Below are 14,188 nucleotides of genomic sequence, written 5' to 3'. Positions count from 1 at the left end.
ACCAGCACCGCGCGCGGCGGCGTGACCAGCAGCAACAACAGCAGCAACAGCAGCAACAGCAGCAGCAGCAGGAGAGGCTAGTCACCACCAGGGTTCTGCTGAAGACAGACAGGGCCTCAGGCTTTCCAGAAGGCAGGTTGGACTCGGTGTCCCGCTTCAATGGGAGCACGGAGTCCCTGGACAGTCTGGACACCAGTGAGGCTGTGTCCCCCACAGTCAGTCAACTCAGTGCTGCGTTTGAAAGGGCAGCTGAGCTTAGGAACAACCTCCATCGCCTTTCCAATACCCCGCCACTCCCCTCCAGAGGGGTCAGCGCCAAGGTGGGTGTGTTGAACTCCAAAATCATTACAAAGAGAGTTAGTGCCTTTGCAGCAGGCAGCCAGGAGTTAGAGTCAAGATGTCAGAATGATCCAGAGGGACTGCCAAAGGGGCCTAAAGGTAGGGTCACTCCTCCATCGGAGCGCATTAACGGAGGACAAAGTGGTCCAACCACGGAACATCCCAGTGTTGTAGGTCAGCCAGGAGATGTGTCAGAAAAGACACGTTTGGAGGCAGATGCAGAGGCTCGAGGTGAGGGCAGACCTGACAAACACACTGAAGCCAAGGAACGAACCAGCTCAACACTGCAAGGTGACATCCACACCTCTGTGGAGAACGGAGAGGCTGCCGGCAGCTGTCAGCAGAGAGACCGTGTTCTCGGACAGGATGGAGAGACCACCAGTGTTGCTAGGGATCTGGATGATAGGACTGTGAAAGACGAGCGGCTGGGCGGCGACTCTGTGGATATCAGTCATTACAGCGCAGTGGGGGATGATGGGAGTCAGGTGGATGAGGAAGAAGAAGAAGATGACCACTACGAGCCTGAGTCCAGCTGTGTGGAGATCGTGGGGCTACCTGAAGAGGAGAGCCCACCCACATCCAGGAAGATCCGCTTCAGCACAGAACCAATCAAGGTAAGAATATATAAAGATATAAAGCTGTCATAGAGCAAGAGCATTTTATTATGACATAAAGAGAAACAGTAGAAATGGGTCGAGTCTGTGTCGCCTTTGTTTAACAAAAGGCTCAGACATTGATCCCTGGTCATAGGGAGTTTTTAAACTGTGTGAGATGCATTGTTTTTATATAGCGTTAAAAGGCCTGTTTACTTTGACCTCACTGCTTATCTTCCATGATACAGTTGCAGACACTGATGCCATCGCCTGGTCTAATGAGCTTCCTCAGCTTTTGCTGGTGTCAATATAATGCTGACGTTTTTTGTTCTGTTCTCTTTCAAGATGTCGTCCCCCCCACATCCCCCGCCCCTCACACAGTAGCCAGCTGCTCACAGCTGGTCCTACATTCCTACTGTGCAGCTGACATTGGCCCTCAGAGAAGTGCGGTAGAGATGATTGTCAGAAATGTAGCAGGAACTGCTTCTGTAAATAATTGCCCGGGGGAGAGAGAGGGAGAGGACTATAAAGGCATGGATAATTAGGGCTGTTTTTAGAGAAGTGGATACTCTGCTGCGGCCAATGGAAGGTCTTACTCAGAGCTGAATGTCTAATGCAGTGTTCTTCTGTGTGAGCAACACAGGGAAGTGAGAAAAGCTTGAGATCTCCTCTTGGACAGTGAGATTAGAGAGAAGGGAAGACTAGGACGAGGCAAGGAGGGGAAGAGTTGATGTAGACGAGTCCGTGGGTGGTGGAATGATCTGGAGAGGGGCATCTCTTGCTGCCCTGCTCTGCTTTGAGCTCTGAGACAGACACAGTGGGCTCTGGAAGTGAACATCACTAACACATTTCCACACGCAGAAAACTATCTTTGTGACAAAGAGCTTCTGTCCCACATCAAGACCAGTCAGGCTGAAAGGTGCTCCTGCTCTTTTCCTGTGGCTGCACTTTGGCCAACAGTGCTTCAACCAGTCAAGGCTTTCAAAGAGGGTGAAGTGAGTCAGTGCATGGCCGTGTGTTCCTGGTCGGGACGTGACGCCCCAGGTTTATCAGTAGACCTCCCACTTCCAGACCCAAGGCTAGATGAACGCACGTGTGTTCTGTACAGGACACGTGTATAACCTTAAGTGGAGAATGGAACTGGAACAGGATGAGGAAAGTGAGTGTCGTTATTGTTAAGTCAAAATTGTTCATTCTGCTGGGAATACATCACTGTGGATGTAGCTGGTCCCACACAATAAAAACAAGTGCAAAAGCAGATTTATGAGAAGCACACGAGCACAGGTCAGACAGAGGAGATGAGGGAGGCAGCGTCAGGATGGAGGTATGAGCCAGAATATTTCAGTCTCCCTGTGTGACTGGTCATCAGAAAGGCAGGCAGATGTTGTCACTGTAAAGTGCCACATTGTGTTTGTGCTGCACCAACAGTTGTGTTTGTCTCGTTTGTTCACTGTGCTGAGTCCTTTTAGGGTTTTTTTTTAGAGAACATACTATACCAAAGCTACAGTATGTGCTCATTCAGCAGAATATTAAAATGATATAGTTATTATACAGTATATAGTTGAGGATGTCAGACATATAAACATTTAATTTTTTTCCCCCTAAGCTCTTAACTAAATTCTCAGGAATCACAAAATCATGGTTAAACTGAATTGGTTCATAAAGTTAGGAGAATAAACACACACAAAAAAATCAGTTTTGTGGTTTCAGTGTGATCTGAAATGTATATTTATGCATGTGTGTGAAGTATGTCACGAGTCAAAATTAATTGGCTTGAATGAAAAGCAGTGTGTGTGTGAGATCCTGAAGCCATCACCATAGAACAGCCTCCTACTGGATCCTTTCACACTGTATCTTTGTTATGGAGCGTGACACAGCAGGGGTCAAGGGGAGAGAGGGAGTGTGTGTGTGTGTGTGTGTGTATGTTTGGGTGGTGGGGTTATTTCGAATGCTTTAGTTTGATGTCGTGTGACACAACTGCCACCCCTACAGTCTCAGTCGGTCTTCCATCCAAACAGGAAGTGCCCATTTTGTGTGCTGCATATTTCCCTCCTCTGTGAACTACACAGCTTTTGGCCACAGCGAAGTCTTGTTGTGGTGCTGGTGGTTTCCACGTCTGAGCACATGCCTTTCCTTTGTCCCTGTTTCACACACCGAGTGCTGCTCTCTGTCAGTCCGCAGCTCTGTCCTCTCTAACTTGCAAAAAATAGCCGCTCTGCTGCGGGTACAGTTCATACTAAGGCCTTTGTTTGCGTCTGACACACACATATTTGAATGTACGCACTCTCTCACACACTCCTTCTTGTCTCCTTTTCGCTCTTTGTAACCACAAGCCTCATACTGTTAGTAAAAATAGCAGCATTGTTGTCGTCGCGGGCTGCCTCGCTTTTTGGGGCTGACTCCTCGACGAACAGGAAGCTGCCCTCTCATGTCTTAGCTTCTAAGCACGTTTGCTTTGGTTTTCATTGTAGCACGGTTCACGTTGTCATTCCCTTGGCGTGCTTTAAGTTATTCATTGTTCCAATGTGATGTTGTTAAAGATTTTATCGTTTCGAATAAAATAATCTCAAGTAGTTCCCTCAAAATGGGATGTCACAATAATAATAATAATAATAATAATAATAAATCATCATCAGGATTATTTTGGTCAATATTTAAATCAACAAATACTTGTTGACTCTGGAAAAGCACTTATTGCAACAAATGTGACATAACTTTACTATAAAAATATGGCAAAAAATGCTAAATACTGTATTCAAATAATAAAATGCAATGAATGTTAATCAGTAAGAAAAAAAATGAAATGTACAATATGAATAAAATAAATAGAAACATAAAATGTTAAACAAAGTTATTTAGACAAAAATATATTTGTAGAATATTAGAATAATCCTATACATGTATTGTATTTTGCAAACTATGGTCAATTAAAAAAATCAAAATTCAACAATTGCACAGCCCTGCCCAACACCAAATAAAAGTCCAGTGTATTCATGTTTCAACCAATCAACACCACAATAACAAGCAACTCTTGTGGGTTTCTGCTGCGTTAGCAGCAGAGCTTCAACCTGCTGTTAGCACAAATACTGTAACAACAGTCGGTGAAATCTGACTAATGTATTAGAAAGTTCATTTTAAAAGGCTGCTATTACAAAGGGCAGAGAAGAGTGAAATTGTGGCCTCTGATAGGTTGTGTTCTGCGCTCAGCTCGGTCAGCTCAGTGAGCGATTGCCCCAGGAAAGCTAATACATCTCCATATGTCAATGTATCCTCAAACTGCCTATTACTTAGACCTAGCTGCAATTCGTACTGTGTGTTGCTCACAGCCTGCAGGGGTGGGAGGGCAGACAGAGTACCAGCAAGGTCACCCTGCCCCAGTTCTCAACCGCTGCAGGGGCGGTGGGTTGCGAGCTGTTACTGTGACGCTTCCACTCGCTCAGGTTGGTGCAGAAAGTCATGTTATGTAATGTGCGGGTGCTAGTTTATCATCTCCTACCTGCCATTGTCTCGTCAGGAACAGATGATGCAGTTACAGTCTGTCGTTGCACTTGTGTATCTAGGGGACAGAGATAAGTGAGAGTTTCAGATACCTTTTTTAAAAATTGTATTTATTTAAAACTCTGTTTCGCTTTTAAGCAGAACCATCACCAAAATACACTCCCACTATGACTGTAGAAATGGGTTGAACAGAACTGTCATGTCATTTTTAAGAACTATAACATACCTATAAATACTTTTTAGTTTTTCAAAAGTGACATGATTTTAAATAACCCTCCCCAGGGTTAGCACCAAGCTACATAAACCATGGCTCCTAATAATCAACAATAACCAATAATCAAGCAACTGTTATTATGACCTTTGATGGCAGGGAAAGAACAGAACAGAACAGAACAACAGTTATCCACATTCTTATTGTCTGACTGTCTGGTCCTCATGTGGGATCTGGATTAACTCCCAAATTTAGGAGGATTTAAAAGCAATTAGCTGCCCCTTCTGGGTATATTTGACCTGTGGTATGTAGGGCACTTAATGGTGTATCAATTAGACTGCTAACGGGAAGAAGGAAGCCTCATTAGGCATTTCTTAGGCATTCTGACCTTAAAGAAAGGCAGGTTACATGTAGAATATATAGCTGTTATGGTGTTACGTGACTCTACCTGACTCTACACCGATATCATATTGTAGATGCAGTCAACACCCTCAGCAGTTATGTGTAAAACTTGAAGTGTACTATGAGTGTACTAGGCCTATGGGGTGAATATAGTGAAGGGTTGAAGTGATATTAAACTCAAACTAATGTCACCGTCTTCACGTGTTTTTGGAGAACGAATAGAAAAGAGAGGGAGCATTTGGTGGACTCTTGGACATGGTTTTGTGTAAGGGGGTGGGAGGTGTTGACATGGGGACGGTGGGGGTTGGAAGGGGATGTAACACCATGGTGTTACATCACAGTGGAACCAGTGGACCCCTGTGATAGGCCTAGACCATGGTGGAGCTACAGTCTCCAGAATTGCTGTGGCCTCCCACAGCAGCAACTCTGTTGTAGAGTGTTAATTTGTCACATATTGGCTGCTTATAATTCACTTCACATTCCCAAATGGGCACTCTGCAGGGACTCGATCACAATCTGTTAGCTGATGAGCGGCTATAGATTTCTTTAGTAGGACATTTCAGGCAACTGCCGACAGAAGAAGGGAGGAAGGGAGTTTCCTGGCCATCTGTTGGCTCCTCTGACCTACTATCTGCCACAACTGGAACAGTGTCCCCTCCCCTCCCCTCCTCTCCCAGCCCAGACCCCCTCCCCCTCTCTCCTTCCCTCCCCTCCACCCTGCCCATAATCCCAATGCTTGTCATCCAAAGACAGCCATATACCTCACCACTCCAAGGCTCAATTTTTCAGCCCTGCAATGTTGAAGTGAAATTTCGCTTCATGCTATTTCTATATGATTCTGTGTCAGTGAGGCGAGACTGTAACTTCTGTGTCTCATGCTAAATATTAGCTGACATTCTCATGTAACCATTAGCAGCAGCCCCTGTTAATCACCATTTGTTTTTAATTTCACTTCTTTCAGTTCTGGAGCAGGGAGTGAGCCCATGTCATTGGAGATGTCACAGCAGACTTGGCGTGCCAGTCCAGGGTGCATACTGTGTATTTTGTGTGCCTATAATCCACATTATGTTAATCCCACTACATATAAAGGTCGCCTAAAGAAAAAAAAAAAACTCTGCTCCCATATTATTGACCTACTGCAGTATATCAGAAACAGTCACTTGAATATAACTTACATCATAACTGAAATTTGTCATTTACTTTTTCAAAATTGTTAAAATAAAAATAAAATGCAGCTGTGGATCAACGGTCGAATGAACCTGACAGGCTAAATTCACAGCTATGATTTCTTTTTTTAAAGCCAAACGACTTGATCCTCAGTATCCTCTGGTTTCAGTGTGACATAAATGACACAGATGTGTAAATAGAAAACAAAATCCAACAGTTTTGGGCCACTGATTAATAATTTGTTGTCAAATTAATAGTTAATGTAGATGCTAACTAAGCGTCTGTACAGTTCAATTACAAATCAAAGCTCATGTGGGTCAGTTAGTGGTTGTGAATGGCCTGCGACGTCTACTACTTATGCTAGAAAACACAGAGTTGTGGTAGCTGCTGTATATGGCACAAACATGAGAACTGTATATAATATATGTACAGCACATGTATATAATAATAATAACTTTCATATTTGTCTGCATAGATGAATGCAGTGGAGTTTGAGAGAGTCTGGACCAGTGTTCAGAGTGTGGTTCAGCTCATGGTGTAATTCCATAAAACATTTTTTAAGCTTTTATTCGCTGCTCATTGGTGCATATAAGTATGTGCCTGTTGAATTGGACCCTGAATAGAAAAGCCGGTTACATAAAAGCACTGTCAAAGCTGACGGGCCCATCACTGCAGACATGGCTGCCAGACAAAGCTTAAATAAGTGAAGCAGTGGAGTTTCTCCCATAATGGAATACCCCAGGTTTATGGACAAATATCACTCGGATGTTGTGACACAAAAATCAACTACAGTATATTTAAATTTGAATTAAGCTAGTCTGATTTGGTGACTGTATCTAAGCCTCAGTTGCAGCCTTTCAGGGACAGTTTTCAAAGCTTTCGAGATGCTGCTTAGCAGCACAGATGGACAAACCAAACTGCATGAAAAGGATGCACAGAATGAAGAAAACAAAAACAAAATGTGCAAAAATAAATGATATGTGAGGACAAAAGCTTTCAAATGTAATAAAATACATAAAACGATGAGTGAAAGAGAGAGTCTGGCTACTGAATTGGTTTAGCTAGTGGGCCAAGCAGAGTGCACTGTGCATGCATAATCACCTTGGAAGAAGCAAAGCTTTTAGACATTTAGCTTCCCCTCTCTCTTCTTTTCTGTCGGTACGTGTGTGTGTGTGTGTGTGTGTGTGTCTAGCCCTTGAACAGCAGCTGCAGAGTTGCCTGCATTAGCATGCTGGAGGTGGCTGTGTAAACTGTCATGCTGCTAGGGGCAGTGTGAATGCTGGAATCCAGGCCCTGGAAACAGAGGCCTTTAAAGTCTTGGTAGAAAGTGCAGTGGTAAAAATGTTTTGTTTTTTTTATTCTTTGCCTGTTGTGTTTGTAGCAGAACAATATTCTGCTCCAAGGCCCAGAGGGGCAAAAATCAGCATCCATCTGTCTGGGATTATTAACCCCTTTACACATGGAGTCCTCTCACCTGTAGAATATTTTGGTGAATAAAGGTTTGTTTTTTCCTTCCCTTCTTAATGAGTGATTCTTCATAAACTCTTTTCAACAAGCTGCACAGGAAGTCACATGGTCTCTGTTTTTACCTGCTAACCTTAACTCTCCCCAAACAAGTCTAGAGCACTAGAACACAAGCATCTCACACATGTCTTACAGGAGCTGAAGAACATTTTTTTGCAGAACTAAAAGAAATCTCTGATGCAAAACTCTGTTTAAGTGAGTCTTAGTGGCCTCACCTGGTGTTTCTGCTTCCTCCTGCAGGTGTTCGCCACATACTGCAATGAGGACTATGACCGACGCAATGAAGATGTGGATCCAATGGCTGCATCTGCTGAGTACGAGCTGGAGAAGAGGGTGGAGAGGCTGGACCTCTTCCCAGCGGAGCTGGAGAAAGGTAATAAAATAAAGAAAAAAACATTTAAAAAAATACTGTAGCCGGCCAAACAGTGCCCCCAGTGGTTGTGCCAACAGCCAAGATTTTTTGCACTATACAGTATGAGTTACATTTTTGAAAATTGTCAGAGTGTGACTGTGTACATTTCCCAGGACCTTAGGATAAATGTATTCCTTCTCTGTGAGAAAAGGGAACAGACCAAGTTTTGCTCTTTCTCTTCCTAATTTTAACCCAGGTGTAGGCAGTGAGGCAGAAATCTGTCTGTCATTAGTGTGTGTCCACAGCCACACTTGACAGTCACACAAAGTAACATAGATAAAAATGCAGTTCACAGTATTGTACCCTTGCCGTGTCTGCAGATAGTGACGGCCTGGGCATCAGTATTATTGGAATGGGTGCTGGGGCCGACATGGGCCTGGAGAAGCTGGGTATCTTTGTGAAAACAGTCACAGAAGGAGGAGCTGCTCACAGAGACGGCAGGTCAGTGATGATGATCATCAAGTCAAGCACGTTGAAAAGATCTTGGTATTATATGTATGTTAATTTAAGATATTTATCAAGTTACAGATATGTGTTTTTCACTATCTTAAATAACTCTTTATTTCCTACTCAGTGGTGGAGTCCTAGTCCTTGTTGTGTGTACTCTACAGTGAAAACAGTTACTGTTAACACTGAATGTCTGCCTCAGGATCCAGGTCAACGATCTGATCGTGGAGGTGGACGGGACCAGTTTGGTGGGGGTCACTCAGAGCTTTGCCGCCTCCGTACTCAGGAACACCTCAGGAACTGTCAAGTAAGGTTCTAACAACACATGAAAAAAGTGATTCCCAACCACTGGGCTGTGGAACACTAGTGTGCCGTGCACAGTAACATTTCTACAACAAATGTGTTGGGAATGGGAATGGAAATGGGAATGTGTGGAAAATTGGGATATCGCTATTTTAAATTTAAATTAATTTTGAAATGAGACCGGAACAGATCTATAGTAACTAACTAACTGTAAGGGCATCAGGGGAATGGAGGTTTATGTTTTATTGTGACAAACAGAATAGACGACTGGAGAACATTGTTGATATCTGATCAAATGCAGACAGAAATTCAGACGACCACTGTAGTTTTGCCACTCTGTTGTGACCTACATAATGACGGTGACCATCTTATCAGAATAGATGTTTCCTCTTGGTATTCTATGCACCCTTATGCAGTCATCTGTGCTGGCTGCTACCACATCCTGCCCATTCAGCTAACCACCGTAGATTTATATCTCACGTCTCAAAGGACTGTGATTATACCCTTTAGTGAAATACCCCTTTTAGAGACATTCAGCAGAAAGTCCTAAGATACACTACTGCCCTAGAAAAACGTGGTGACGCTCATATCCATGGTTGGCATTGCATTAAAATGCCACAGGGCTATTTGTAGCCTTGTTGTTTTGGTGGACTGCTGCCGTTTGTGTTCCTTTTGTCCTGGACAGCTCTTTCATAATTTAGGTTTAAGTGCTGTTGAGGTAATTATCAGTGTAGTGAGGCCTGTGACGATCAGAGGCCTTCATTGATTACTCATGCATTATGGAGCTGCTGCAGTGCTGGACATAAGTACCCCTGGGCTCTGGTCAATTCATAAAAGACATTAGGAAGACAAATAGAAAGAAGCAGGGAGTGTTTTTGTGAACATTTAATTATGCATCGTAGTAGTCAAGCAGAAATTGAAAGGCTGCAGCGGCTGAATTTAACAGCATTCACTACTGCCACTCTTTATCCTCTATAATTGGATAAAGATTTGTGAGCCTTAATCAGAAAGCATGCATGCACTATAACTAGCTGCACCGTGAGCTACGTGGAGCTGATGGTTTGATTTGAATCTCACACAGAGTGAGTGTCATTGTTTACCCCTAAACAGGAAGCCATTTGCTCTTTAGGTTTAAGAACAGGCACATTTCTTACTGCATGGATACATGAAACTGTAGCACTGCAGGAACTGAATACAAAACACACTCCCTGGGTGCACGTCCCAACAGGGCTTACAGTATAAGCCTGAGTGGACGGGAGGGAGAAGCTGTGGTGATAAATTATTTAAAGTGCACGTACACTATTAAACAATAACAGTGAAGGACTGTTTAAGATCCTTTGGCTGCATTAGTAATATCAGTGTTAATGTTGTAATATTAGACCAGTTAGACTAATTAACTATTAGTAAAACTATTGACACACTCCAAAAAATGTATTGGCACAGAAGCATAAGGATTCATGTATTGGTGAAGTTAACCATGGCCTCAGTCTAGAGTTTTTGTCCATAAAATAAAACATTTAAATTTGTATGTTATGTCCTGTGTGACCATTGGAAAGAAGGCAGTCTGTGTAAACAACAAAAAAATGTTCATGAAACTCAAAAGGTCCAACATCAAAATACACCTTTGCTCCTGGTAAACCACTGCAGAAGTAAATGATAAGCACAATTCTCTCCCTTTACATAAGACATTAACCAGGTTCCTAGTATTGTGGGACAAGTATGCCTGCATGCCTTTTTTAATATGCAAAAAGTTATTGAACTATTTACATTTTTAATTAGCACTTCATTACTGCAGTATTTCTTTTTATTATTTAAATTATTAATTATTAGTAAATTATCTAGTCTTCATAGTTTTTGCAGCCAAGCCCTTGCTACTGTCTCTAGTCCTTGCAATGGAACATGTCTGACTGCCATTTGTAATAATCCAGGTTTGTGATTGGCCGAGAAAAGCCAGGTGAACAGAGTGAAGTGGCCCAGCTTATCCAGCAGACCCTGGAGCAGGAGCGCTGGCAGAGGGAGATGATGGAGCAGCGCTACAACCAGTATATGGACGAACAAGAGGTCAGTGCTAACACTGACAGCAGGGCCTGATGTAAAAACGTGTTGTTACTGTTAAATGAATGGTGATGTGTGATTTATTCTCAGTTCTATAACAGTGGTGTCTATAACACATTATACTGTAGTTTGTCATTTAAATATCATTTCAGTTTAATAGAGTGTAATACTATAAATATACCCCTCTCTTGCCCACGTGGTTAAATGTCAAAACTGTGAAATGTGATTCACGAGTTTGGACTTTAGGTAAAATAAATGACTTGACCTGACGTTTCATACATTTCACTGTAAAAGATTGAGAATGAAAGACTGGAAGTGCCTCCATTAACGTGTTTTGGAGCATAAGGAACACCTTATTTCCTTTTTGTGTTTGGCACCCTCTAGTGTGGAATTATCGCAACTGCATGAGTTAGGAACAACCGCTACATTTAGCCTTTCTGCTGCAGAAGAAAATCGGTTTATGTATGGCTCTGGCAAAAACTGAAATTTGAACAATCCCAAATGTTACAGTTATAAACAGTTAGATATTTATTTTTGTGACATTGCAGTATGCATGTATTCACTGAGTACAGAAGGGAGGCAGAAGCTTGTATCAGTGTGTCACCCGAAGTGAGCACCTGGTTGCTCAATCCTACCATATACTTAATTGTGAAAACAATAAATGTCTGTGTGCGTGTGTTACCTTGTATACCACAGGGTGCAGAATATGGCACAGATGAAGAAGAGGACGAGGATGAGGAGGTCAGTCCGTCGTATCCCAGTGCCATTGAGGTGTTTGACTTGGCAGAAAACGAGGACATGTCGCCACTGGAGACAGACCCAGAGAAACTGGCCCATAAGTACAAAGAGGTGAGACGTTTTCTGAGTAACTGGAACATTTTCTGAGTAATCACAGTGTGTCTCCCCTGATGTACTTACACATGTATTTAAACTGTCATCTCTCTGCTGTACAGCTCCAAATAAAGCACGCTGTCACCCAGGCTGAGATCCAGCAGCTTAAAAGAAAGGTACGCTTTAAAACTTGTTCTAGGAAAATGATTTAAAAAAAAAATCTGACTTCAAATAAAAAGCTCAGAATTATATATTTATTTATTTATTCTTACCATCTTCCAGCTGCACCATGCAGAGCAGGAGAAACAGCGCTGGCGTATGGATAAAGCTCAACTGGAACAGACCCTGCAGGAAAACAAAGAACGTATGGATAAGTTGGAGGGCTACTGGATGGAGGCTCAGAGCCTGTGCCAGGCTGTGGACGAGCACCTGAAGGAGACACAGTCCCAGTACCAGGCACTGGAGCGCAAGTACAGCAAAGCCAAACGTCTGATCAAGGAGTATCAGCAGAAGTAAGGCAAAGTAATTACCCCAGTGAGTGTAAAGAGTCAAAGGATTCATCTGACACCATCACCTGTTGTATCCATTAGGGAGATCGAGTACCTGAAGAAGGAGACACAGCGTTGTGCACAAGAAGCAGCGGAGGCATCTGTTGGAGAAGAAGAGGCTGGACAGATTGAAGAGCAGGTGCAAGAGGTGATCAGGGCTAAACTCATGTTATGTTGATGAATAAATAACGTCTGTAGGATGTGTTAATCACAGAAAGGAACGGAACATTTTTTAGGCAAAAAAAACATTGAAAACCCCTTTTTAATCTTTTGCAGGTGACTGACACAGAGGAGGCTAAAGTGGAGGAGCTGAAGTCAGATCCTTTGTAAAAACCTTTGTCTCCATCACCTGTTTCAGGACAGACAACCTAAGGCGATGGTGTAGACAATAGTGTTGTAGTACTTGCGGTAAACTGCAGGGTAATTCTCTTCTTCAACCTGAACGTGGTCTCTGTAGAATTACAAAGTTTGGGAACAAACTTTGTAATTCTGCCATTTTACTCCTTCTGATGATTTGTTTTTCTGTTTGACATTCACGCCACCAACTTGTGATGTACTATTCCTTTCTTTTAAAATCCAGTATTTAATCCCTTCAACCTTACTTTATGGTTTTGTTACAAACTGAGTCGTTACTTTTTAATTGCCAAAAACAGAACCTGTTTTTCCCACCTCTTTTGTCCAGTTTTGTGAATCTCTTCCTTTATGAATTTGTACAGACGTGACGCTGTGTGGTTTAACAATCAAACTGGTTTGTAAAAAATTTGATTCTGTGTATAACACTTAATATAAAAGGAAGAAGCGAGTTTGGCGTTGGTTGTATATTTTATGGTTGTAAATGGGATCGAAGATTGCACTGAAGAAGTCGTCGCGTAGAAAGGAGGGAACATGCGTCGATGAGAAGTTGGACGAACAGAAACACAACTGTCATTTAGGGTGTTGTCACTTTCCCCCTGAAAACCAACTGCTGCCTACCTTTCTGAAGTGTTTGTGTGTTTTCTACACATCAGGACTCAGCACATGAGCAACAAATCCTACATTTTTAACCCTGTCTCAAGTTGGACAGTCCAGGACTTTGACTTTGCCACTTCTAGTCTTGTCAACAGTCCCACAGTATGGACCTGAAGCAGGTGTTTCTGGGAGGAGCACAGAGACAACTCTGCAACTTGTGCCACAAATAACCATGGACCTCTCTCTCCTTACCCATCAAAAATGGATGTCGTAAAAGGACTTTGTGTGTAACATTACTAGTTAGGACTACTACTGAATACTTCTGGAAACACCATAAGACTTGGGACAATGAAGCAGCTACCAGCAGTGAAGTCACAGATTTAAAGAACCAGCAGCTGCACTTAACACCACCGTGTGTAGCACACATGAAGAAGAACATGGGATAAAAGGAGAAAAGAAAGGAAAACACTGCCGGGTTTCTACTTGTTTCAACATAACGCACAGTTTAAAGTGAAATTGAGTCTACTTGTGTCAGCTGTCATAACCAATATGTTTGTATAGTTCAGGTGAGACAAATATTTTACGTAATATTTATAACGTAGTCTACAGGAGGGAGGGAAACATGGGACTTAATGACAACACTGAAAGAAAAAAAATGGTACAGGATGAAGCGATGATCACTAGTTATTATACCGTCATATAAAACAAAAAAAAGTAGATCTGAAAATGAGTAAATTGAAAACAAGGCATGGTTATGAGTATTTTCATATTAAGGCTTGTACAGTGCACATGCTTTGCATTGTATGTTTTGTGGAATAAATGGTCAACAGTACTGGTCATTGTGTTGTGGTATTTTATAATGAGGTAGGGGTAGGTGTACCAGGTGTTATTACAACTAGGGGGTGTGGTG

General features: G+C 42.5%; 2 protein-coding genes across 2 annotated transcripts in view; one reads left to right on the top strand and one right to left on the bottom strand.

The window, feature by feature from the left end:
• sgca (sarcoglycan, alpha) overlaps window positions 1-8,073 on the bottom strand; it is a 16,035-nt gene extending 7,962 nt beyond the window's left edge. Inside the window, exons 1-2 of the mRNA XM_008314362.3 lie at window positions 7,950-8,073; window positions 4,429-4,488 (exon numbers count right to left, since the gene is read on the bottom strand). The gene's annotated coding sequence lies outside the window, so the exon portion shown is untranslated. The remainder of the gene's footprint in view (window positions 1-4,428; window positions 4,489-7,949) is intronic.
• The window catches only part of LOC103381811 (neurabin-2-like), a 15,225-nt gene extending 1,115 nt beyond the window's left edge, over window positions 1-14,110 (top strand). The window contains exons 3-12 of the mRNA XM_025058032.1: window positions 54-953; window positions 7,975-8,107; window positions 8,467-8,587; window positions 8,796-8,900; window positions 10,825-10,957; window positions 11,648-11,800; window positions 11,905-11,958; window positions 12,065-12,294; window positions 12,373-12,478; window positions 12,607-14,110. Coding sequence (XP_024913800.1) covers window positions 54-953; window positions 7,975-8,107; window positions 8,467-8,587; window positions 8,796-8,900; window positions 10,825-10,957; window positions 11,648-11,800; window positions 11,905-11,958; window positions 12,065-12,294; window positions 12,373-12,478; window positions 12,607-12,660 — 1,989 coding nt within the window. The 3' untranslated portion in view covers window positions 12,661-14,110. The remainder of the gene's footprint in view (window positions 1-53; window positions 954-7,974; window positions 8,108-8,466; window positions 8,588-8,795; window positions 8,901-10,824; window positions 10,958-11,647; window positions 11,801-11,904; window positions 11,959-12,064; window positions 12,295-12,372; window positions 12,479-12,606) is intronic.
• The last annotated feature ends 78 nt before the right edge of the window (window positions 14,111-14,188 follow it).

Source organism: Cynoglossus semilaevis, chromosome 8 (assembly GCF_000523025.1).
Source record: "Cynoglossus semilaevis isolate Cse_v1.0 chromosome 8, Cse_v1.0, whole genome shotgun sequence".
NCBI classification, from domain to species: domain Eukaryota; kingdom Metazoa; phylum Chordata; class Actinopteri; order Pleuronectiformes; family Cynoglossidae; genus Cynoglossus; species Cynoglossus semilaevis.
This window is presented reverse-complemented; position numbering and strand designations above follow the sequence as displayed.